The sequence below is a fragment of the Eptesicus fuscus genome, chromosome 3 (assembly GCF_027574615.1).
Source record: "Eptesicus fuscus isolate TK198812 chromosome 3, DD_ASM_mEF_20220401, whole genome shotgun sequence".
Lineage (NCBI taxonomy): Eukaryota > Metazoa > Chordata > Mammalia > Chiroptera > Vespertilionidae > Eptesicus > Eptesicus fuscus.
This window is the reverse complement of record NC_072475.1, coordinates 29603562-29629541: the sequence shown is the minus strand read 5'-3', so window position 1 is coordinate 29629541 and position 25980 is coordinate 29603562. Positions and strand designations below refer to the sequence as shown.

General features: G+C 38.1%; 1 protein-coding gene across 1 annotated transcript in view; it reads right to left on the bottom strand.

The window, feature by feature from the left end:
* Positions 1–25980, bottom strand: part of LOC103286797 (EGF-like and EMI domain-containing protein 1) — a 146802-nt gene that overhangs the window by 118858 nt on the left and 1964 nt on the right. Inside the window, exon 2 of the mRNA XM_054712956.1 lies at positions 22130–22252. Coding sequence (XP_054568931.1) covers positions 22130–22252 — 123 coding nt within the window. The remainder of the gene's footprint in view (positions 1–22129; positions 22253–25980) is intronic.

The window sequence follows — 25980 nt, the reverse complement described above, 5'->3', positions numbered from 1 at the left end:
GTGTTGGGCCCTGGGTAGATATAAAGATGTATGAAAAGGGGCTGTGCTCAAATTTGAGTCTAATAAGACAAATGTGTGAACTACTAACTGTAATAAAGATAAAGAGAAGTGATTCTTCTGCAAATTTTGTGGGAGTGTGAGGTGACTGGTAAAAAAAAAAAAGAAGGTGAAGAAAGCTAACATTCTTTGGGCACTTAGATTGGCAGGATGGTAGGCATTTCCTGCATATTATCCCATATTCAATTTAATACTCCCCACAATTCCATGTCATCGAGATGTTACACACACATCCGCTCCGGTCACCTGTTTTCTAAAATTCTAGAGCAGCTTGGCTGCAATAGTCCTTTTGTGGTAGCATCAGTGGACAGGGTGGGTGGATAAAGAACCTAGAAAATTATAGGCTTGTTCATGGGAGGCAGGGAAGTCTTGTTGTAGGACTTAGAGTACTTTGAACGTTCTTGCTACTCTGGTGTTTTATTTACTTTTATTCATTTGTTACAAATCACAAATATTTATCTTATTGCTTGTAATGCTTTTTAGGTTTTAATACTTTTAACTATAAAGTGTCAGTTATTTAAATAGTCCCTCCACCCTTTATTCTCCAAAGTGTCCTAGTTTGGGCAATAAATATAATGATTATCTTACTCTGACCCCAATGCTCACCTAGCCCAGTGTCACTGGGCTGTCATCTACAGGGGCACTCTACTTGAAATCTTACCCTACCATGGGGCCCAGAATGTTCTCTGTTGATAGTTAAGTGGAATACACAATTGCCAACTAGTAGTGCAACAAAGTCAGCCAGGACCAGAACAAATCTGGATCCTCCACCCAGCCAAGAAACTTCCAGTGGCTACTTGGGAAGGCTTACCCCATCATCTCATTAACCTCACTGTAAAAAGATAGGCTTTTATGCCATTAAATTTCCAAAATTATTTTATGTAATTACATTTTATATTGCATACATGCCAAAGAGGAAGAAAATATTGGATTATAGTACCTTAACCAAATTTTGGTACATTTTATGAAAATATGTTCTATGTTTAAATTTATTTGTATAATCTTATAAAAACATATTTAGTAATGTCCTTAATAAATTGTCTTCATTAAAACATATAACCTCATTAATGTTAATTTTCTTTGAAAATTTAGGAAAATCCTTAATTTATGTAAAAAAAAATTAATGTGTAAAAAAAATTAATGCCTGGAGAAAGTGGTTCCAAATTATAAATCATTTGAGGGATCAACCTAAACAATCCTAAATTGGTCTTCTCTAGCATTAGAAGAAGAATAACAACCTAGATATAAAAATAAATCCCCAAATCATCCTGAAAAGGTGTCATTAACTTGAAAGGGAGTGTTTCTGACTCCATTAATATTGAAAAATAGCAAACTAAAATTAGTATTAACTGAGCAACAAAATTAAACTAAAATGTATTACAGATTTGGTCACAGCGAATACCATGAACATAACAGGTGGGAATGAATCATGTACAAAGTAAACTAAAAAGTCCAAGTGCCGCTTGGCATATAGAGATATCCTATAGTTGGTGTTTGAAATATAACAGTTACAAGAATAACCCAGATGCAAGAAGCAAAAAATACAGGTCTTGTAATTATTACCTTTCATAGTGAGCAGGGAGCACAACTCTTTCTATGAGTAAAATAAGTAATTCTTCCAAAGAAACTAGATTGTCTCTGCAGGGCAGGGAAAACTGTCATTTACTGAATTGTGCCCAGGAGCCCAGGATGTTAATTGATCTCATTTTATCCTCCTTGTCTCCTTACGGATGAAGCAATGAGAACAGCCAATAAAAGCCAGAGGAGAAATTATTTCAAATATGATGTGTTTGTGACTTTGCCCTACATCTGGCCTTAATGGTCTTGGAGAACTTAAAATAATTTTGGCTAAATGGTCAGATAAAATAAATAGATTCAAGAGTTAGACATAAGTGATTTAGAAACTAACAAAAAATGAACAAGAATACATTATCAATGCCCATTCTAATTCTGTAATTCTAAATCTCCCTTTTTGACTGCCCTCGCCTATCCTCCCAGACTCTGAAGCCAAACTCTTAATAATTTACTGTAAATTCACCCAAATATTGTCAATACCAGTTCTAATACACACACTTGTGCACATACATGCAAGGATGAATACAGTGCAGATGATTTTTCATTGCAACAAAGGTTACTGTCTCATTCTTTCTGATGATTATCTCATGTTTCAATTTGCTATCATCTTTTATTAAGGCAAAAAAGTTGAGGTAAGTAAATACTTTAGTAAACAGTTCTGAGGCCCAGAGAATACCTTCCCAGGTAGAGGGGCCATTAAAAAAGACAATGGTATTTAAAAGACATCCTATATAATAAACCCTAATATGCAAATCGACCAAATGGGGGAAAAACTGGTTGCTAATGATGCGCACTGACTACCAGGGGGCAGACACTCAACAAAGGAGCTGCCCCCTGGTGGTGAGTGCACTCCCACAGGGGGAGGGCCACTCAGCCAGAAGCCGGGCTCATGGCTGGTGAACACAACAATGGTGGCAGGAGCCTCTCCCGCCTCTGCGGCAGCACTAAGGACCCCTCGGGGGCAGTGCTAAGGACCTCTTAGGGGAACCCCCCCTAAGCTGGCAGTCGGACATCCCCCGAGGGGTCCTGGACTGCGAGAGGGCGCAGGCCGGGCTTAGGGACCCTCCCCCACCCCAGTGCACAAATGTCATGCACCAGGCCTCTAGTGTTTGTATAACAAAGAATTTGCTCATTGTCCTTTCTGTGAACATTAGGTGGGGCAGAGACTCTGGCTCTTTTGTTTTATAATGCATAATATACTAAACAAACTCTGCATGAGCACGGTGTTACTCCTAATACATTTGGGTTTTACCATGCTGCGGGGTTTTTAATTTTTATCAACTTTAGTGCTTCTCATTTAGAAATGTTGGCATTTTCAACGAACTACATACTGTATTTTCCAGCATATAAGATGACTTTTTAACCCAGGAAAATCTTCTATATGCCCAGACATCTTATATGCCAGAAAATACAGTATTTGTGGAAATGAATACAAGTCTGTATTTTGAAAATAAGGACATAATGCAATTTTGTTTGTCAGATTACTCTCCATAGCAATCTAACTTGATTTTTTAATAAGTGAGCATCTTGTCCCTTCAGTTAGTCGTTTAATATTAAACAACTTCACTAACATGTTACTGATAATCATGCCTAAAGTAATGTTTCAAATTGGGCTGTTAATGAGAGCAATGGCAGATCTGAGCTTCTTGCAAAATCTATTGTAAGTTGTTTTAAAACTTTATTAAGGGTATATCAGATGGGTCCATAAAGTACAGAGATGTTTCAATATAGAATGTGACTTTTATTGGTCCTCTCATGAAAAACGGCATCAGTTTGAATCGAGATGGGAATAAAAAATATATAGCCTGTTCTAGGGAACTCTATTTTCCAGATCTTGAGATTTGTGATTAGTAGGCAAAGAATTTATATCACATAGCAGGCAAGGTAATGGACAAAGTAAGATTTACCTTACCAAACATTTTCATTGAAAGTCAAATCTGTACAGGCTGGCAAATACTGTATTCCTCCTAATATTTCTTGTGAGCACATTCAAGGATTATATATACTCTTTTTGCATGCTTAAGATTAAGAATAGGGTGACCCATTTACAGGTAGTTTATATTTAAGTTTTCTCAAAAATACCAGAAAATGTTTGAGAGTTCAAAACCATCTTTAAGACATCTGAAAAAAAAGTTAATGCTAGGTTATAATTTAGAATATTTTCAACCCAAAGAGGGTTATTGATGAAATCAGAAGAAGGAGAAATTACATTTTTACCTACCCTTACCTTTAATGCTTATCCCAGTATCTAGGTTTCTTTCTGTTGTAGGATATAATTTAAAGATCACTTTTCTGATTAAGATGCCAACATACAACCAATCATTTCATAGTATCAAAAATTTTCACATAGCAAACACCTTTACTATTTATGTATCTTTTTCACATTTCATTTGAGCCTCAAAACAAAAAAAATCTCTATGAGTTTGATAGGGCAGATGTTATTATCCTCATTTCAGAGATGAGAAAACTGAGATTTTGCAAGTACAGTGGCAGCGATTAGACTAGACCTTGTGGCTTTTTTCTATTGCCTCATGATGCCTTTCATTCACCTGCCCAAATTAAATTAGGTTTACAACTAAGCATCATCATAGAAGCAGGGTCAAAAAACCCTAGCCAGTACTTTTAAATATAGATAGGAACGTAATATTCCTCATACTCAAAGGAAAGTATTAGAAGTATTAAATGTTTCTTAGTTATGCACATGTTTCACATGCGTGCTAGTGTTTGACCAATGCTTTAAAGTATTCAGTCATACCACCAGAGCATGTAAATTCTTATTTCTAATTTTACTAACATTTTTATTGAGTAACAGCATGATTTTTCAGCTGAATAAATCCTGAAAATCTAGTCTCAGATGGTTATTATGGGTATGTGTATGTTTGTGTGCACGTGTGTGTGTGAGAGTGAGTGTGTGTGTGTGTGTGTGTGTGTGTGTGTGTGTGTGTGTGTTGAGGGGTGCTTTCATATTACCAAACACAATAATGATTCTAATAGCAAAGTACTAGAAGATGAATGGCTAGTATAGCAGTGAGTTCGAAAGTGATTTTCTCCTAATAAATCAATAAGGGAAGAGAAAATCTACTTGAGTATCAAGTTGTCAGAGTACAGTGACAAGTCAAAAAGAATTGATTCAACAGTGTTTATATTTTTAAAAAACCCCCACAGAAAGTTGTATAGAAGTTTAACAAGTCTAGTTAAGAACAGAGAGTTACCCAAATATAAATCACAACCCAGGATCCTAACTGATTTGGGGACATTTGATTAAAATAAGGTAAAATGAAGTAAACGATAATCTTGACAGCTGATTATGAAAACTGGCCAAGAGAAGTGTGATAGCATTGTAGAGGGGTTATTCTCATTAAAGAAACAGGTGACCATAACATTTCCATCTCTAACCTTCTACCAGGGTCAAGGCAAACACCAGCTAGCTGCCTCTTGAAACTTCTCTCAGGATGAAATTGCTGGAATAAATTTTTCTCAAGCCAAGGACAGGACTTGTCTTTCCATTCTATCTAGTTATTGCAGACAAGTATGTAAACTCATTAAATAACATAATGGTTTACACGACCACTAGTTTATGTGGCGTGATCATAATTAGCTAAATAAAAGCCAGTTATTTGTCAAGCATGGAAACAGCATTAGTCAGCTTTTGTTATAAAAGGCAACCAAAAACCTCAGGGGTGTGTAACCATCAATACCTTTTCTTCTAGTGGTTTATAGGTTGGCTGTGATTCTACGTAGCTCTGTACCTCATTCTGGGACCAAGATGAGAATCTGGGACTTGCTTTCTTCATGGAAGAGGGCAAAGATATGGAAGGCGATGCTGAACTGCACACTCACATTTATTTTATTTATTTATTATTTTTAAAATTTATTTATTAAGGTGTTACATATGTGTCCTTATTCCCCCATTACCCCCTCCACCACCCCCACTCATGCCCTCACCCCCCTGTTGTCTGTGTCCATTGGTTAGGCTTATATGCATGCATACAAGTCCTTTGGTTGATCTCTCTCCCTTACCCCCACCCTTCCCTACCTTTCCTCTGAGGTTTGATGGTCTGATAGATGTTTCTCTGTTTCTGGATCGGTTCCTGCTCAGAATTGGCACTGTATCACTTCCACTTAAATGCTATTGGCCCAAGCATGTCACATGACCAAGTTGGCAATGGATTGGGAGAAATCACTTTGTTTTCCTTGAGTACCCAGGTCTACATGACATAGGGCATGCATGGAGGATCATCTTATGGGGTGGGGTGAGCATAGCTGGTAACTGTGCTGATTGTTGAGTTGTTACTTACCAGCTCCAAACTGACGTTTTGCCCTCTCTGTGAAAATGGATCTGGGTCCTTTCAATAATTTTCCTTTCTCTGCGGGCATGATGCTAAACCATGCCAGTAGAGGGCACTGGAGAGACACTGCAGACTAACAGGTTTTCCTTCCTGGCTCCAGCATGCTCTCTAAGCAGGATCCTGAGGCAGCCTCTCCAGCACCTGGTTCCCTTAACACAAAAGTCTTCACCAGCATCTGGCTCTTGCAGTGCATGTGTTGCCTCCTACCCGCCATGGGTAATGTGGGCTGTTTGCCCAGCATCCCACCTCAGCAGCCCGGGCAGCTCCTCTGGCATTAGGTTGCTGCAGTTGTGCACAGCTGCTCCAATGCCAGCTCCTTCAGTGCAGGCTGCGCTTCTTCAGTTCGTAGCTCCTGGCTCCTGGCTCCTGCAATGACTGGCAGCTTCCCCTGACACACCCGTCAGGCAGTGTTGTAGTGGAGAGACGCCTCTCCAGGAACTATTTTCTCCAGCACCCTAGACGGGATTTCTGGCAAGTTTCAGAGGTCAGCTTTCCAGCAAATTCTGCTGAAGTGGTAGCACTGTGGCCTCTGCCATCCAGTGAACCATGACCACCCCCTCTCCAACAAAGTCTCGAGCCTCTTAATGCTCCCGTTCAGCCTGGGGGTAGTAGCTGTAATCCTATATTCTTTAGAGTTTCCTGTATTTCTTACTTGCCAATTCCCCTTCACTTCAACCTCCCATTACGGTTAACAATTCTTCGTATTAAATTTCTCATGTTCAAATTACTGTGTGGTTTCTGTCTCTCCTAATTGGACCCAGGCGGGTACAGTTCACACTACAATCTAGTACAGAGATCTAACAAATGGAATTAGTTAGATAAAACATATTGTTCAATAGGATAAGTTAGCCTATTTATTGGCACATAGGACTGGGATTCTTGAAGTTTGAGGGCTTAACCCTTTGCACTCGCTTGCTTTTTTCTCATTTCCTTTATTCTACTCGGGATTTAGTTTTTTAAATACCCCAGATTTTACAAAGCATGGCAGTAGAATAAAAAAACTGGAGTTTCTTTTCATACAAACTTATTTATTTGGATTTTTTTATATTTCAAATACATACGAGCTGCTACCGATGCTAACCGTGTCGAGTCACACTCGACATCCGAGTGCAAAAGGTTAAGGCTCCCTTTTTCCTGGGCATGCTTGGCTGGGCTCTCTTCTTGCTACATCTCTGTGTCTAACCAACCTTGCTTGCCAAAACCATTCTCAAACTCTGTGAATAACTTAAGGTTGTGGTGGGCTCCTCTAGTTTCTCTGAGAACAGAGTTAACTCTGTTTATTTTTACTCTAATTGATTTTGTGTTGACTTTTACCAGACATCTAATTTTCTTTACCTCTTCAAATTCTTGATATTGGTCTCACTGGAACCCTCATTTATGCCAATATCATCTACACCTTAGTGATGATTCATGAAGAGTAATTTTTAAAAAGGCATCTTATCCCTTTAAAACTATAATTGCTGCCTTTCACTTCTGATACATTCTTTAACCTCTGATAACTATTAACTAAATTACGTGAGTTTGTGTAAAGTATATCTAGAAAACAGAGGATAAATTTTTGATCAATACTTGTGTTAAAATAGGAATCATAAATCCCTTTATAATTTAAACTAAAGGCCCGGTGCACGAAATTTGTGCACGGGGGGGAGGGGGGTTGGGGTTGGGGGGAGGGCCGGAAGTCCCTCAGCCCGGGCTGCAGCCTCTCTAATCTGGGACCCCTCGGGGTACATCCCTCTAGCAATCCAGGACTGCTGGCTCCTAATTGCTCACATGCCTGCCTGCCTGATTGCCCCTAACCCCTCCCCTGCTGGCCTGATCACCCCTAACCACTCTCCCCTGCCGGCCTGATCGACCCTAACTGCTCTGCCTGCCTGCCTGCCTGCCTGATCACCCCTAACTGCCTCTGCCTTGACCCCACCACCATGGCTTTGTTCGGAAGGGCGTCTGGAAGACATCAGGTCTATCCGGTCTAATTAGCATATTACCCTTTTATTATTATATATTTTCTTTCTTGAGAATCAGCACAGAAAATGTAAACCACTTTTTTGGGGGGCAAAGGGAACTTAACTTATTCTTTTTTATTAATACATAATTTTTACAGAAATGTTTATTAAGACTGTAGCTATTCATCTCAATTTAAGACTGAGTAATTCAAAGACTTATTTGAGGAAATATAAAGTTTGATTTCTCTCTCAAATTTTCTCCAGATTGACTGTTGATGTGAATAATTGATGACAATAAGTTTAGCATTAATATGTTGAGTATAAGATAGGTGTGCTGGAGCTGTGGCCTGCAAGTTGAGAGAGAGAGAGAGAGAGAGAGAGAGAGAGAGAGAGAGAGAGAGAGAGGACTTATATGGAGAAAAAGTTATCTTAAAGCTTTGCCTAAAAGGCAGGTGGGATTCATCAATGGCTTCTATAATACCTGATAAAGTTTATTGCTGCTTATGTTTGTTTGTTTTTTTCCATCCTTTAATTTGATATACTCTTATATTTACCTAGTTATCTTAGGCTCTGAAGCTGTAGGGGTCAGGGAAGAAGTCTCTATCCTGCCATTAACCTCCATAAATCTCTTCCAGGCCTCATTCAGAGAATCCAGCTTTTAGATTACATTTAAAGTTATGTGTTTGTGCTTTGTGAATTATGGAATTTACAACCAGAAAGAAGCTTTGAGATTTCCCATTCCCAAACTCTCATTTTACAGATGAAAAAATTGAGGCCCAGAGAAGGGGTATATGCTGAGATCCCAGTGAGTGGATCTGACATGGTTATTAAAGTGGTCTCTTGAAGTCTACAGTAGTGAACTTCATACTGTCGGAGCTCATGTGGACAACAGGGAAAATCTTTACTGATATTAGAGAGCATCACTTGTGAAAATGAATGGAGACTAATGATAGTTGAAGAAAGAATGCTGGCAAGCAGGCTGTCTGCATGTTCCGTGTGTTAACGCAATGTGTGTCTAGTAGAAATCCATGGATCTACCTAACTTAAGAACTATCACCTATATTTGTCATATTCCTCCTGATATAAACAAGAGCACATAATTAATCTGAGATTCTGAGTGTGTCTGTGTGTTTTAAGCAAAGGTTTTCATTTTCTTTTAAGTGAACATTCTTTTCTTGTTTGTTAGCTTGTTTGTATATAACAATGTCACTTCTCACTTCTACTTGCAAACCATCTGGCAATTCTACTTTCCAATGGCATCCAACAAAACAAAAGCAGTAAATATAGTAACAGGAACAAAAGTAAAGATAGGTCATCTCATCAAAGACAGTACTTATTTACAACCAGATTTGAGATGTACTAAATATTGTGTCCCAACAATATAATTAATAATAACATTCAAAGAAAGTTTTAATCTTTAATGTTGTTTCAAATTAACTTGAAATTGATTTAGGATTTGATGGAGAAAAATAGGAATCAGCAAGAGCCCAGGTCCACAATGAAGATAATAAGGCTTAGCTAGATGGCAATATCAAAACCTATGGCAGGGACACTCACAGACATCAAACACTAATTTTCAGATGAGAAATTATTAAAAAAAAATAGAGCTGGGATTTTCTTATAAATGGTATGTTTTTATATATTCTAATAAATCTAGTTGGAATGTGATATCTGTTCAATAACTTTATCACATTTCACTACTAGCAATAATTTTTCCATGTTATTTATCATCTTATTTACAAAGACTTTGACGTTATTGGTTCTTATCTCCTTATACATGTCATGGATGTCACTAGCTGGATGATTTCAATGGTCTCCCTGCCATTTCCACATCTTCTTGTTTTTCCATATCACCCTACAGATCATGACCAGAACAACATGCAGAAATCACATTTCCATCCTACTATTGCTCTACTCAAATATCTCCCACTGAAAACCACCCCTGCCCATGGACACATAGAATTTATCCCGAACTACAGCCATCTCTGTCTATCCAAACAAGTCATACATAAATTCCCTGAATATACTTTCTACTTCATCCAGTAGGCTATCCATCTTTAAAACATGCAGGTAAATCATTTCTCAAAGTGCATTTACAAAATATTAAATCTTTGAGTTAGTGTCACTTTCAAATATTTCCAAATATGTTAGGGCAGTGGTCGGCAAACCGCGGCTCGTGAGCCACATGAGGCTCGTGAGCCGCGGTTTGCCGCTCTGTTGTCTGAGTTTGCCGACCACTGACCTAGACTCTCGATTACAATAATTACAGGCTGTTGTTGTTCCTTGTGATTAAGCCCCTATCCCAGTGGTCGGCAAACTCATTAGTCAACAGAGCAGCCACTCTGTTAGGGAAACCGGAGTTAAACAAAATTAAATGCTTCCTCTCTCACCTGGCCTTAGAGAATTTTAGTATGCAGTGTTCCTCAAAATCTTCTGACCATGGAGCCCTTCCATGAAGACAATTGTGTGATGCCTATCTATACATATGCATACCCATATAAACATCGGTATTTCTTTAAATTAAAAGCTCCAGAAAGATTAAGCATAGAGTATCTATACTAATAAAAGGGTAATATGCTAATTAGACTGGATAGACTGGATGTCTTCCAGACGTCCTTCCTGACAAAGTCAGGGACGTGGCTGGCCTGCAAACCACCTGTGGCCTCTCGCCCAGGCCAGCCCCGTCGGCCCCGACCTGGGCAATGACCAGAATGACCGCTGGCACACTATGAGGCACACTGACCACCTCTTGGTCCCTTTCCCCAGCCGCAGGCTCAGATTGATCACCTGATGGCCACCTGTGGCGGGGGTGGGGCCAGTGAGTGGGCGGGAACAGCCGACCTCTCGGTCCCTTCCCCTAGCCATCAGGCACCTATCACCCTATGGGGAACAGGGAACCAGGGGTGGGTGGCAGCGGGGGCGGGGGTGGGGCGCGCGGGCTGGCTACAGGCAGCTGGGGAAGATGGCCCTGATCGCAGGCCAGGCTTAGGGACTATACCCGCAGGATTCTAGTGTTAAACATAACCCAGCAATCCCACTCCTAGGTATATACCCAAGAGAAATAAAAATGTTTATACAAAAACTAGCACAAGAATATTTATAGCAGCATTATTCATAATAACTGAAAGGTGGAGACAACCCAAGTGTCCAGCACCTGAAAAATTGATAAACAAAATGGGGTTTATCCATAAAATGAAATATTATTCAAATATTATTCAAAATTGATAAACAAATGGGGTTTATCCTTAAAAATGAAGAAAAGGATGACACATGCTATAATATAAATGAACCTTGAAAATATCATGGTAAGTAAAAAATGCCAATTACAAAGAGACACATGTTGTATGATTCTATTCATACAAAATCCAGGACAGAGATACCTTTAGAGACAAAGAGAACTGTGGCTGATCAGGTCTAGAGGGAAATGGGGTGTGGTGACACTCATCGGTATAGCTTTCCTTTTTGAGGTGATAAAAATATTCTAAAATTAAATGTGGTATGCTGATTTGTGAATATCTTAAAAACATTGTGAATATATTAAAAACATTGAATTTTACATTTAAAAATGAATTATATGATATGTGAATCATATCTTAATAAAACTGTTTAAAAAGGTTTTTTAAATGTCTACAATAGCAAATCATATTATACCATTTTGTAATCCCTCATTATGTCTGCATTTTAATTAGTAAGGGTTTAATAATTATATGACAAAGGAACTGAAAGAAAAGGCTAGCATAAGCCTTTGTATTCACTGTGGTCTCTGGACAACCGCATGGTATCCTGAGAGCCTGTTAGAAATGCAGGTTCTCAGGTGGACTCCACACCTGCTGAGACAGAACCTGCATTTTCACAAGATCCTATGCACATTTGAGTCTGAAAAACACTGGACTGCAATATCTTCCAATTGTTGAGAACACTCAGCTTTTACACAGCTATTTTGCTTTCTTGTGCCTTAGGGCTTTTAATATAAAGAGATTAAATCAATTTACTTTTAATAAGGACAGCATCTAATGAATTACAATTAACCTAATTTTCTCACCTGCAGTTTAAATGTTTCCAAGTGCTCAGTCAAGTCTCCAAACTGATGATTTTTTTTAAATATAAGAAATTATATAAAAATAAATAGATAACTCTTTCAGGTCTTTTAGTTCCTTGAATTGTACAGACACGCTATTTTTTCTAATCATTGATTCAAATGCAAAAGCTTACAGTACATTTGTCAAAGATCCATAACAAATTATTTTAAACCAACTTATTTTCTCATCAATAAAAAGCAGTTTATAACCACTGTTGTTTCCCTTAGTATTATAAAAAAAATGATGAATTAGCAGAGGTCATTTTGGTCATGCTTAAAGAATATTAAATATACTACATGAGTCAGAGAAAAGACTTTTTTTTTTTTTCTCAGAACTCCACTGAATGGTTTGTGCTACTGCTGGAAATGCTGTAAGATTTGAAGCCCTGTACTTCTATAACTTTGTCAGAATAAGAGAACTTTATAATTGAGAAACATTTACTTAATTACAGCACAAAATATACACATATAAAATGCATTCCTTTCAAGGGTTATTCTTAATCTCTCATGCCCACACAGAGAAACCTAAGGTATCTTGGTTCTGATCTTCTCTATCCCAACCCTGTAATAGGGGTCAGTAGGATCCAGTGGGAAAATCAGACAGGCTTGGCCTAACTCCTCTCCCCATTATAGGTGTGCTCTGGGGAAGTGAAGGCCTCCTGCAATGAGAAAGGACACTCAGGATTGTTAGATGACCTATTATTAAAGGGCTAAAAGGGTGTTAGAAAAACCAAACTGTTTTTCTCCGTCTGCAAGACAGACTATAAACAACTTATGATCAATTACCCTGAATATTTTGATAAACAATCACAGAATCCTATGGTTTTATACAATTCCAGAGGCCTACCATCCCCTTGACAAAGAGAGAATACTGTTTAGAAAAATTCTCCAGATATGATTCTCTAAATATGTCTTTCCTATTTATGGGGAGTGTTGAAATATATGCACGTTTATGTTGTAATAGCATGAAGCACTTTACCTCTTTCCAGGATATATTCTTAGGGAGATACTATTTCCAATTAGACACTTGTATAGAAGATATAAAGTAAAAATACAAAAATAGGCATATTGTATGTGCTTGGTTTTACTGGCAATGCATGTAAAATGTACCCATCAAATGTATCTGAACTAAATACAATGAGTGATATCCTTTTATGTTGATATCAATCATATTCAAGGAAGTGTAGAATTGGCTTGTTAGGAAAAACTAGAATGAATAATAAAAATTGAAATTTAATTTGAACTTATGAAGTGAGGTATACAATTATTTCAGAAATGAGTAGCTTTAATTCTTTCTATGAGATCCTATAATGACGAGGTACTGGTTTCAAGTAATTAAAAATAAAGGCACACAAAAGCCAATAGTACAATAACAAGTCAATTTTAACTAGCTTGTTTTCTGATTAAAAATTATACATATATTCAGAGTCCCTTTTAATGAGTACTTATTGAGAGAAAAATGTTTACATTATTTAGAAATTAATGAAGGAATTTCTTATAGCAAAAAAATATTAAACAATCAGTTACCCATTACTATTTTTTGGATAGTAATAGAAAATAATATGGGTCTTGCAAGGGCAGGAACCAAGCCTCTACATATTAGATCATGGAAAAACACAAATCTGAGGTACTTGGCAGGGTACAACAGTTGGAGAATTTTCCTTGGAAAAAAAATTTAAACATATAGCAATACAATCTTTCAGAGAGTTCAGCTCATTTTTAAGAGGACTGACTAGAGAAAACTCAAAGTAATTGTGAATACTAGTAAAACTAAAATGGTTTATTCTTAAAAATATTAAACTTAGGTTCTGCTTCCTGACATATGGCAAAATTCAAGGACCATGTTCCAAATTTTTAAAGAAGATCCTTGCTGCCAGACACGCCCACACAGCGCTTAGTCCAGATTGATTCCTTCTGTGTCATTGTTTTGCAAGTGGCCAGGCCTACTGAGGCAGTAGGTTTGCCTGTGGCTAATTTTTGTCCTGGATTATTCCCAACAAGGGGCCTCCCCAAGAGAAGTGTCTTCTCAGCCACGGTCTTCCGGGACTTCTTTTTTCTAGTCTCCTTCTCTTGCCATAAATCTGTATGTCCCTAATGAAATCTGGAAAGCGAGCCGGCTCATCTTGGAGAATTTATATCAGTAAGGGTCTCTTCCAGCTTGCCTCGCTTCTAAATACACTTCTGACTATAGTAAGTGTTAGCTGAAAGCTGAGGTGGTGAAATGATTACTCTGAGTTATTGGGAGAAAATGATGGGCTTTATTTAAAAGATTAACTTAAAAAGAGATAAAGTGGGTTTCCACTTTGGTAGCGGAGTTTCAGGTTTGAATTGTATGTTTTCTCTCTCGTCTAAAAGGCACAACAGATACTTGAGAACAACAGAGTTTCTACAAAGAGTGAGAGTGGGCATGGCAGATGCCTTCCAGTGCCTGGGGCAGCAGGGCAAGTGATAGGAGGCAGCGCTCCAATAGGGAAGTTTTTTGGGAAAATTAAGGAAGTGGAGGGAAGATTGTTAGGTCCCAGGACTGAACAATTAGTATCTGTCTCTGTTCCCGGCAGTCCATTTTCATTCAACAGTGCGTTCCCTTTTCTCTGGTTAATTCCCATAGCACTGGGCTGCGCCTGTCTCCTATTTACTTATGCCTGCTATCTTACACTAAAGCTGTTTTGCCACCATGTTATCTCCTTTATTATTGAATGGGAAGCTCACTGGAGACAGAAAGATTACCTTACACATATTTTTATCTTCAACAACATATTATATAGGAGGAATTTTTTTTTAAAAAAAGGAAGAAAAAAGAAGAAACGCTTCCTGAATGTGTATTATGCATTAGGCAAATGCAAGATGTTAGTAGATGGAAGGATACAATAACAAATTTGAGCTCCCTGCCTGACTTTTGAATTAGTCCAGAGTTCATCCAAAATAGGCAGAGATAGCCAAAATATTGGCTTCATTTTTGTTAGAACTAAAGGAAGGGACTTGGGGCTACAGTAATAAGAAGCTTCCTCAAATTGTATGCAGACTTAGGGAAACCTGGCCACAGGTGTGGCTGGGAAGCCTCATTCTCCCCCATGTGGAGTCCTGCGCTGGTTGAACATATACCACAGCAGAGCAGAGCAGACTAGGATGAACACTTTCTGCAGCATTTATAGGTCCTAACGAGGAGATGGGAAGGTGGGCTGAACTCCATATTTTCTTCCCCAAACTTGCCAATGAGGTAATTTGCTCCAACTTCCCTGGGAAGTAGGGAGTGAGTGAGGGGGCAGAGAGAGGTCAGGATCCTTACACTAACGAACATCTCTCTTCCTATGGCTATGAAGTAGGGCAGAGGAGGTTGAGAAAGCCCATAGATATTAAGGAACTTGCCCTAAGCTCCACAGGTAGTAAATGTCAGAGATCACAGTAAAATCCAAAGTGTGTGCCCTTTGTTCAACCTGGTCCACAGTGTCTGAGGTCTGAAACATGTCTGGTGAATGGATGGGTGGATGGGTGAGAAGAATCCTTTGTATACATTTGTGTGTCAACTAGGATAAGTCCCAAGAATTTTAAGTGGTTCAAGCTCTTCAGACAAAATGAATTTCATACTATAAATGTCTTGATAAATTTAAAAAGGACAACTTTTTCTTTAGTATACGAAGATAACAATTTGGGAATCTTCTCAAATTCTTTCCCATTTATATACCACCCAATAGACTGTCAGATCCCGGAGGCCAGGAAATTACTACTACTACTACCTTTCTGTGCCCCCCAACACCACTGGAGGTTCAGGAGGCCCTTTATAAATGAATACCAAGAGAAGTAGAAAAACCCTTAATAATTATTTCTTTAAATGAATTTCATGAACTCAAATCTGAATGTATGCAGATAGATGAATACCTAACTATATAGGTAGATTTTTTTTTTTTTCCCAAAGACTCCAGCATTTGGCACAATGTTTTTATTCAGCTGAGGAGGGACATAGTAGTGTGATGTAAGTGTGGGAAGAATTACTGTAAAGGAGGATTCTTATTCGGTAAGTCTTTCTGAACTGAGAGGAAAATAAAATAAAAAAGGCTTAAACTTCGGCAGGAGCAATATAGATACCACCTAAGGAAGGCTTTTCTGCTAGCTCGGGTTATTAAACAGACTGTAGAAAGGAATCACAGAATCCTCCCTTGGAGATCTGTAATACCAGGATAAACAACCAGCTGGTTTAGAACCAGTGCTGCTTGGAGGCAAGAAGCTGGCCTGGGTGAGTTCTCAAAGCATCAAATATAATCACTTGTACTTGCATTTAAAACAGCACACAAAAATTTCATATCCAGGATGCTTAATGCCCCTGAAACCCAATGGCGAAGGAAACCATGACTTGTACCAGAGTTGAGGGTCTCGTGGCCCCTGTAGCTCTGTGACTGCATCGTTCTGATTAACCTGCGTTATATCCAGTTCATGCTGCCTATCAATCTCATTGAGGGGAAATAAGAAAGCTTGGCTTCTAGTGTCACTTTGCTCATCAATCAGCATTTTCAGCTTGTTTAATTTCCCTGGAATTCCATCTATAGAAGCCTTTTTAGCCAAAAATTCTATAATACCATGATAATGAAATACAGAGTCACATTCTCTCTTTATTCACATTATAATTTCTAATGTGTTTCAGAAAAATATTTGGCAGAAAATATTATCAATATTACTGTTAAATATTTTAAAGGTTAATTCACTAAGCAACATACCTTTTTGTTAATTTATCTCTCCCAAATGGAAGACTTTATCTGAAATGCTCAATCAATGTTTATCTTTGTCTGTTCCTTAATAAAACACAGTATTATTAGTTGCTACTTCATTTAGAAAAATTCCTTGACTTCATGAGACTACCATTCTCCAAAAGTCACACTAGTTATGCTGTTGAACCAATAATTTAGACAAGTCACAAGCAGACATTTTAAAAGTATAAACTAAGATTTTAAAAAAATACCCCCTATGAATTGCCCTCTTGAAGGAAAAAGTGTGATTTATCTTTTCAAATAAAACAGACTTGCTACCAGAAAATATATACACAAAGACCTACTGATAACCAATGTCTTCACTAGTCAGATTTGAAATAATAAATGCAATACTGTTAGAATCTGTAGATAAGGAAATGAATAAAAGGCGTACTAAATGCTATGTTTATATGCTTTGTATTTGAATGGATGGGTATTTATCCATCTGTTCCTTCATTCATTCAGTAAGTATTTATGGAATTCTGGTAGGTATTAGACACCTATGAGCTGGGGATAAAAAAGTGATGACATAAACATTTCCCAGGAGATATTCCCAACCTAATAGATAGTACAAATGTGTAAATAAGTACAGTGTTCTGTGAGATGTTATATACTGGAGGTATACACAACATGAAAGGAAGGAGAATATAGTGTCTAATGGCCTAGAAATAAGAAACATTAGATTTAGACTTCCCCACAAGGACCACAGATTCTGGAATCAGATGAAGACTATAGAATAACTATGTGTAAAATAAAATGATACAATTATCAAAATGAGCATACAACAGAAAAAACTTCTCAGATTTGAGAAGAATGAGATTTCTAAAAGTGTAAAGTTAAATCGTTACTATTTGAAACTTAATAGACTGGTTGAGCATATGCAGTAAAGAAAACAAAAAACAAAATAGACTATATAAAAGCCCCATGTGATGTAGATGATGTATAAAAAGCTCCATGTGATGTAGATGATGTAGAATGAGATGCTGCAGATGATGCAGAAGAGGATGTTTAGCATCCTCTATCCACTAGTACCCCTTTCTCTCAGTTGTGAAAATCAGTGTCTTCAGACACTGCCAAATGTTTCTGGAGGACAAAATCACCCCAGCTGAGAACCATTGCCATAAAAATCATGTGAGAGAGGTAAATTACTGGCTTATTTCACTCATGTTTATAGATGTAAAAATCCTAAACAAAATAACAGAAAATTGAATTTAATAGCAAATAAAATGATAAAATCTAGTTGATTTTTTTCTGAAATGCAAAGATGGTTGCATATTTTAAATATTATAATCCTACATAATAAAAGGCTAATATGCAAATCGACCAAACAGCAGAACAACTGGTGACTATGGCTCTCAATGACCACCAGGGGGCAGATGCTCAATGCAGGAGCTGCCCCCTGGTGGTCAGTGCGCTCCCACAGGTGGAGTGCTGCTCAGCTAGAAGCTGGGCTCAAGGCTGGCGAGCGCAGCAGCGGTGGCAGGAGCTTCTCCCACCTCCGCTGCAGCACTAAGGCTGTCCGACTGATGGGCCTGCTCTCTGGGGACCAGGCCTAAGCCATCAGTCAGACACCCCCCGAGGGCTCCTGGACTGTGAGAGGGTGCAGGCCCCCCCTCGAGTGCATGAATTTTGTGCACCGGGCCTCTAGTCCACAATAATAAACTAAAGAATAACCTCATGCACCTAATACATATATACACATAAATACATATACTATATACAACATAGTATGCATCTCCCCACAGTGTCCAGTGGTAGGCAGTTCTATTTCCTCTTTATTTTCCCCTTTAATCTATACCCTATAATCATTAATCTGCAATGAATTGAACCTATTGGTTTTGGTTCAGTACTATGCCTGAGAGAAGGGGATACTCATGTAAATTTAGCTAATCAAGAAGCCTTCTCCTCACCCTAACCAGCTTGGCTCAGTGGATAGAACATCAGCCTGCAGACTGAAGGATCCCAGGTTTGATTGGGGCCAAGGGCACATGCCTGGGTGGTGGGCTCGATCCCCAATGGGGGCTGTGCAGGAGGCAGCCGATCAATGATTCTCTCTCATCATTGATGTTTCTATCTCTCTCTTCTTCTCCCTTCCTCTCTGAAATCAATAAAGAAACATATATATTTTTTAAAAGAAGACTTCTCCTTAAGTTTATAGCTCTTTAGAGAAAAGGTTAAAAAATAAGATTAGCTAACAATACCATTTACAAATGTTTCAATTCCATTGAAAGGCAGAGTCTAGATTTATTTTAATGGTACAACAAATATCTCCTAAAATGTTGGTCTGTATTTTAAAAAGCAATTCAAGCAGGTTAAATTCTATTTATACTAAAGCAAAGCAAAGTCTGTTCAAATGACTGTTTAATTCTATGTTTGTAGCATTCAACACAATGGTCTTTGAAACCAACTGACCTTTACCGTGAACATCCAATAAATAAATATGAATGGCTCATTAGTGCACCCACATGAACTGAAATGCTCATTTGCAGTGGCTTTAGAATGCACTCAATTTCAAAACGACCTCTATTATTTTTTATTTAATTACCTATTTAAACAATTCTGAGATCATTGCATATTCAACAATTGTGCACTCTGAATCTCTAGCATCGTCATGTCTACTAAATAGTAATTTAAAGATATGAAAAGGAAAGGATGCTAAGCATAAGACTGATAGAGGTGGTTCTTTACTGGTGAGTTGCTCCACTCCACAGTGCCACCCTCAGTTCTGCATCTTGGTAACTAGGATGTCAATGTTAACTCAGCATCAAACTCTTAATTCTCACAAATACCTTACCCCTATTCATTTTGTATAAATTAACATCAGTTAAATAAAGCCATGGAAATCACTTGTCTAAAAGTTTTACATTTATATGAAGAGTAACTGACTTCAATAAAATGATATAATTGCATGTACATGAATTAGTGGGTATAAAGTTTGCCATTTCTTATCAACCTAATAGCTATTATAAAAAGTAATAGCAATTGTCATACCTAACAGTGGCTAATTGCTGTGCTGGGCTCTTCAAATATGTCTACAATATAATGATAATGATACTCAGTCAAAAAGAAATGAAGAGAATCTCAGGGAAGGGAGGGGTCATGATGTCAAAGAATATTCTCAGCGTGTAGACCATGCTTCAGTGATCATTGTTGACCTTTCATTTGAACATCTTGGGGGCCTTGACTCCTCTCCTTCTCTGATACTGAATCAGTACTGGGAACACTATTGTTAAACAATCTCATCATAAATAAAGATTATCTTACTTTCAAGGAAAAGAGCCTGGGTGAATTTAGGGCTTGCCTTTATACGTGTACTAGGGACCCAGTGCATGAATTCGTGCACCTTGAAAGGAACTGTGGCCTGTGAGGCTGCAGTGGGCACAGGGGTGGGTCTCAGCCCACCCTCCGCATCCCCTCCCACCCCCTCCTGCTGTGGCCCCCAGTCCCCTGTCTGCCCGCAGCCCCGCTCCCATCATCGCCACTCCCACATGCTGACAGCGCCGGGCCCCCCATTTGCACCCACTGACAGTGTGGAATGATTGGGGCTGGCACCAGCAGCGGATGCAAGTGGCGGCTCTGGTGCCAGCAGCGGGTGCAAGCAGGGCCAGCGTAGGCAGCAGGTAAAAGCACCAGGTGGGACCACGGCGTGCAGGAGCAAAGAATTTTCAGTAACCACCAGAGGCTGGTGCCAATGACAGAGACCCGTGCCCTGCCTTGTACTGGCGTCCCCGCTCACCTGCTCCACCATCCCACTGCAGCTGATGCCTGCCATGTTCCCTGCACACTCCCTGGTGGTTAGCACACATCATAGCAACAGGTTGTTCAGTTGTTTGGTTGTTCCTCTGTTCAGTCTATTTGCATATTAGGGTTTTATATATATAGATACTGTTCTTGGCAGAGGGCCTTGCTATGGGTGAAACCTGTCTCAGAAAGGCCCAGATGCAGCTGCACTTGAACATCTGGCTGCCTACCTAGAACCCTCTTGTGGCTGTCTGCCAGAGCCTTGCCAAAAGGACTAAAGCACATACCTTCCTGAGAGTCTGATAAATCCTCCAGCCCAGCGGCCACCAACCGGTGGTCCAGCCTACTCACATCTACAGCTTGTCTGGTCTTAGCAGTCCCAACCAAGCCAACAGCCAGCCCCAACCACTTTCAGCTGAATGCCTTTTGTTGTTTTGTTTTCTCCTACGAGCTTAGTCACTTATGCTTCATCAGGAATAGATAGTATCAGGTAAAAAAAAAAATGAATATAAGTGTGTAAGATCAATAGGAAACCACAGTTAGAATAAATGAATGTCTAAGTGACCGAATAAAATACTCAGGCATTTTGATAGTGTGGATAGGAGAAAAAAAAGTTGGAAAAGTCCAGGAATCCTTTTCAGTGTCCACGTCTCCCCTTTTTGAGGACAATGAAGGAAGCAGTCTTTTGCTCCTCTTACATTCCCAACATGGGCATCAACGGAGTTCACAAATGAGAGTGCGATTCACAGTTATCACCTGAATGCTTCCATACGCCACTACTATGCGAAGTGCTTTAGATGCATTATCTTATTTAATTCCCACGGCAACTTTTGGGGTTTTAGGAACTACCATTATCCTAAATTTTACAAATGAGAAAAGAGTCTTAGCAAGATTAAATAATGTGCCCAAGGTTACATGAATTGTAAGTGGCAGAGCTGAGACTCAAACCCAGGCCCCCTTGAATCCAGTGGATTTATCCCCATGCCATAATGCCTTAACGCAGCCTTCTGTAAGGCTTCGGCTTACGTTGCAATCTTCGCTGCTGCTAATCAGTGAACTCCTTCAGGGCAGAATTTATTTCTCATTAATTTTTATATCCCAAAGAATGGAATAATGCCTGATACAGAGCAGAAACTCAATGACTGTCAAATGAACAAAATGATGAATTAATAAATAAAGGAAGGAATGACTTCATTTCAAAAGGAGACAGAAAATTGAAGTCTGTGTGGGGGAAAAAAAGCTAAGACGACGCCAAGAATACAATTTCTGTGGTTAGTTTTGTACCCCGCCATTTCTATTGTAGCAACATATGAGTATTTTATGATAAGCACCATTTTGACTATAGAATTAAATGAAATATTTTCAGAAATATGTACTTTTCAGGGATTTAAATGAACGATTGAAATTCCATATTCAGAACATGACACAACCAAACCAGCGTATAATCATATGTTTCCTATAATAAGCTACTTGAAGTGTTCTTAGGGTTACAATTTTGTAATCTAGACATGAGAGGAAGATCTGTGCTCTTGACAACATTCAACACAGGCACTTCAACTGCCTCTGGATAAAAGACAAACCCTCTCCTTTGCATTCCACAGATGTTCTCTCTTCCCTTATCAGTAAGCAGACAGTCCTAACCATTACCTTCACATCCTCTGCCATCTTCCTCCAGCTTCTGGCCAGCTTGACACTTGCAGTAATAACTGCCAATTGTATTGCAGCATTGGTTCTGACAGCCACCATTGTCAATGGCACATTCATTTATATCTGCAATTAAATATTTAAACATAATTAGCTTCCTATAAATAGACACAAGAAGATTTTAGGGGCTCTCCTAAAATGTACCAGTACAGAATGATATCATTCTTTGACCTCAGATGAAATGAAATACAACTATATCTTATTCTAATGAGAGATAATGTACTCTAATTAAATGATATAACTGACTTTGAATCCTGGCTGTACAGCTGTGGAGATTGCGTTGGTTTAATTTTTAGTTAACTTTTCACTGAAGTGTGTCACATACACTGAAAAATATATAAATCTCAAGTACACAGTTCAAAGAGTTTTCAGATTTAGACTATACCAATACAACCACAATAAAATACAATAAAACCACATTATTAGCACCCAAGGATTACCCTGACTGGCTGATGGTAACCACTATCTTGATTGTTAACCTCTTCAAGTTAGTTTTCTTTTTAAACTATATGTGTGTGTGTGTGTGTGTGTATATATATATATATATATATATATATATATATATATATATATATTACCTCACTTGGCATTTATTTGTTTGTGTGTGGCTTTTTCATTTGGCATTCTGTTATGAGCTACATCCGTGTTGTGGCATATACTTGTAGTTTGTTCATTCTTATTCCTATATACAGGCTGGGATAAAAGTAGGTCTACAGATGTATGTATGTGAAAGAGAATTTATTCTTGTATTATTATTTATTAATCATTGTGTTATTTTCCATATGTACAAGTATAAACCTACTTTTGCCCCATCCTATGTTATTCAAATCTATGAATATGCCACCATTTTAATGTATATATTTCACAAATTGATGGGAATTTGAATATTATTTTTGGTTACTATAAAAAGAATTGCTATGAACATTCTCATACACGTCTTCAATAAACTCACATATGCATTTCTACTGGGTAATATCTAGGACTGAAATTGCTGGGATAAGATATGATATGCTCTACTTTATTGTTTATAGACAAATAATCTTCTAAAGTGATTATTCTTTTCTTTTTATATATTTTTATTGATTTCAGAGAGGAAGGGAGAGGGAGACATAGAAACATCAATGATGAGAGAGAATCATTGATCAGCTGCCTCCTGCATGCACCCCACTGAGGATTGAGCCCACAACCCTCGCATGTGTCCTTGACTGAAATCAAACTGGGGACCCTTCAGTTCACAGGCTGATGACACTCTATCCACTGAGCCAAATCAGCTAGGGCAGAGGTTATTCTAATTTATACTCCCACCAGTGTGTATTAGAGACCAGATGCTAGTCATCTTTGCCAACATTTGGGATATTGTTTTATTTTGTTTCATTTTTATTCTTCTGAGGAGTGTATAATCATATTACATTGTCATTTCAATTTTCATTTTCCTGATGATAAATTAGGTTAAACAAATTTTCATGTTATTGGTCATTGGGATAACATCTTATTGAAGTGCTTGCTCAAATACTTTGTCCATTTGTCCAATTCTTAAAATACTGGTTCTTTTAATAGTGGGTCAAGTAGAATGGTCCATAGAAGTGTTGGCAATGATCATCGTTGTCTTGCTTCTGAACGCAGAAGGACAGTTTTCAACATGTCATTGTAGGTATGATGTGTACCATAGGGTTGTTGTTTTTTTAAAACTAGTTTCACCAGATTAAGAAAGTTCCTTTCTACTCCAAATACTCTTCTTAGTATTTGTATCATAAATAGTTGTTATACTTTATTTACTGATTTTTCTGAATCTATAAAAATCATTATATAGTTTTTCTTGTTAATTCTGTTAATTAACAAGAAAATGTGATGACTTACATTGTTTTTTGTTTTTTCATCCCTGTTAGAAACCTGGTCATGATACACTATGCTTTTTATATATTCCTGGATTTTGGTAGCTAATATTTTTTAGGATTTTTATGACTATATTCAGAAGACAGGTTTGCCTGAACTTTTTCTTTCTTGTAATATTCATGATAATTTTTGGTATCCAGATTATACTGTATGCATAAAACAAGTGGGGAAGTTTTTGCTCCTATGTTTTCTGAAAGAACCTGTGAGATTGTTATAATTTCTTAAATGTTTGGAAGAGTTCATATATGGTGCCATCTGGGTCTGAGATCTTGTATGTGCATGCATACAAACTCTGTAAATAGTAGCTATTATTATTATTATTAGCTAAACATTAGCTATTATACTTGAGAATTCAAACCTGGTTCATGGTAGACATTCAATTGCTTTCTTGTTTTGTTTGTATTGAACATAAATTCAGTTTTCATATGGGTGGAATTATACATTTACTAGAGGCCCAGTGCATGAATTTGTGCACCAGTAGGGTCCCTAGGCCTGGCCTGCGGGATTTGGCCGAAACCAGCTCTCCAACATCTCCCGAGGGGTCCTGGATTGCAAGAAGGCACAGGCCAGGCCGAGGGACCCCACCAGTGCATGGTCAGGGCTGGGGAAGGACACGGGAGGTTGTCCAGCAGGGAAAGGACAGTGGGAGGACTCCAGAGCATGTCCAGCCCATCTCACTCAGTCCAATCAGCTGGACCCCAACAGCAAGATAACCTACCAGTTGGAGCATCTGCCCCCTGGTGGTCAGTGCACATCATAGCAAGTGGTTGAGTGGCCTTAGCATATCATTGGCGTATTACACTTTGATTGGTTGAACAGCCGACCGGATGACCGAACATTTAGCATATTAGGCTTTTATTATATAGGATAGTAACATATACCACATTTCTTGTTCTACAACAGCAAATTCAGAAACAATTTTGCTTTTCGTGTGATAGCACTACTTTCATGCAACTGTACTGTACTTATGTACAAACTGAAATTTTTAAAAAATTATCTGAACAAGCCAATCAAAGGATAGACTTCATTACTAGTGCTTGTCAGTTACATATTGATATTAATACATAAAGATATATGCATGTATTTCCACTTCTGTTGGTTTCTACTTTTCTTTTACAAGTAAAGTAAGCATGGCAGATGTTTGGTGACCTGATGTACTGAGAAAAATAAATAAATAAAAACATAAAGTTCTTGTTATCCATTGAAAACCAGTGTTCATAAATAAAAAATTTGAAAGTCATTGGCTTTGAAGGTAGTTCTGAAAACCAAGTCAATACTTAGGATTTTAAATTGCAGTTTTATAAGATACTCACTGCATGATAGATTTCAGGCTGCTTCATGTGTCCAATGTCATTCAAGGTTGCAAATAAATTTGGCCTTTCAAAAGCAAGATGAATGACAAAAATTCCCTGACACATAGCAAGTCTTCCAGGTTCGGCATGACAAAAGTTCAATGATATCATCCAGGCTATCAATCCATCTGTAATGACAGACTGCAGTCTCTTCAAGAATTACACATGATATTTGCAAGAACAGTGTTGCATTTCTGGTTGTAGGACAAATGCAACAGAACTGCAAACACGTTAAAGGCCTGTTCAATTAACTAACAAATAAGCTATACATTTCTATCTTTTAAAAAATGTGTGAATTTGAGCTCCTTATATTTATTTGCTTTCCTAAGCATGCTTCCATTCTAAAATCATGTAATACATTTAGTCTGTGTTTATACAGTTTTAGTAATAGCTTATACTGCTTTTAGGAACATAGCAAATGCTGAACAGAGTGGCCACAATGCAGAGTAAAAAGGCAAAATTAAAAGTGCTTTAATTTTACATCATTCTCTAAACCAAATGTATTTGGCCCAATATAACATGTGTATTTTTGTTTTAAAAGGATTAGGT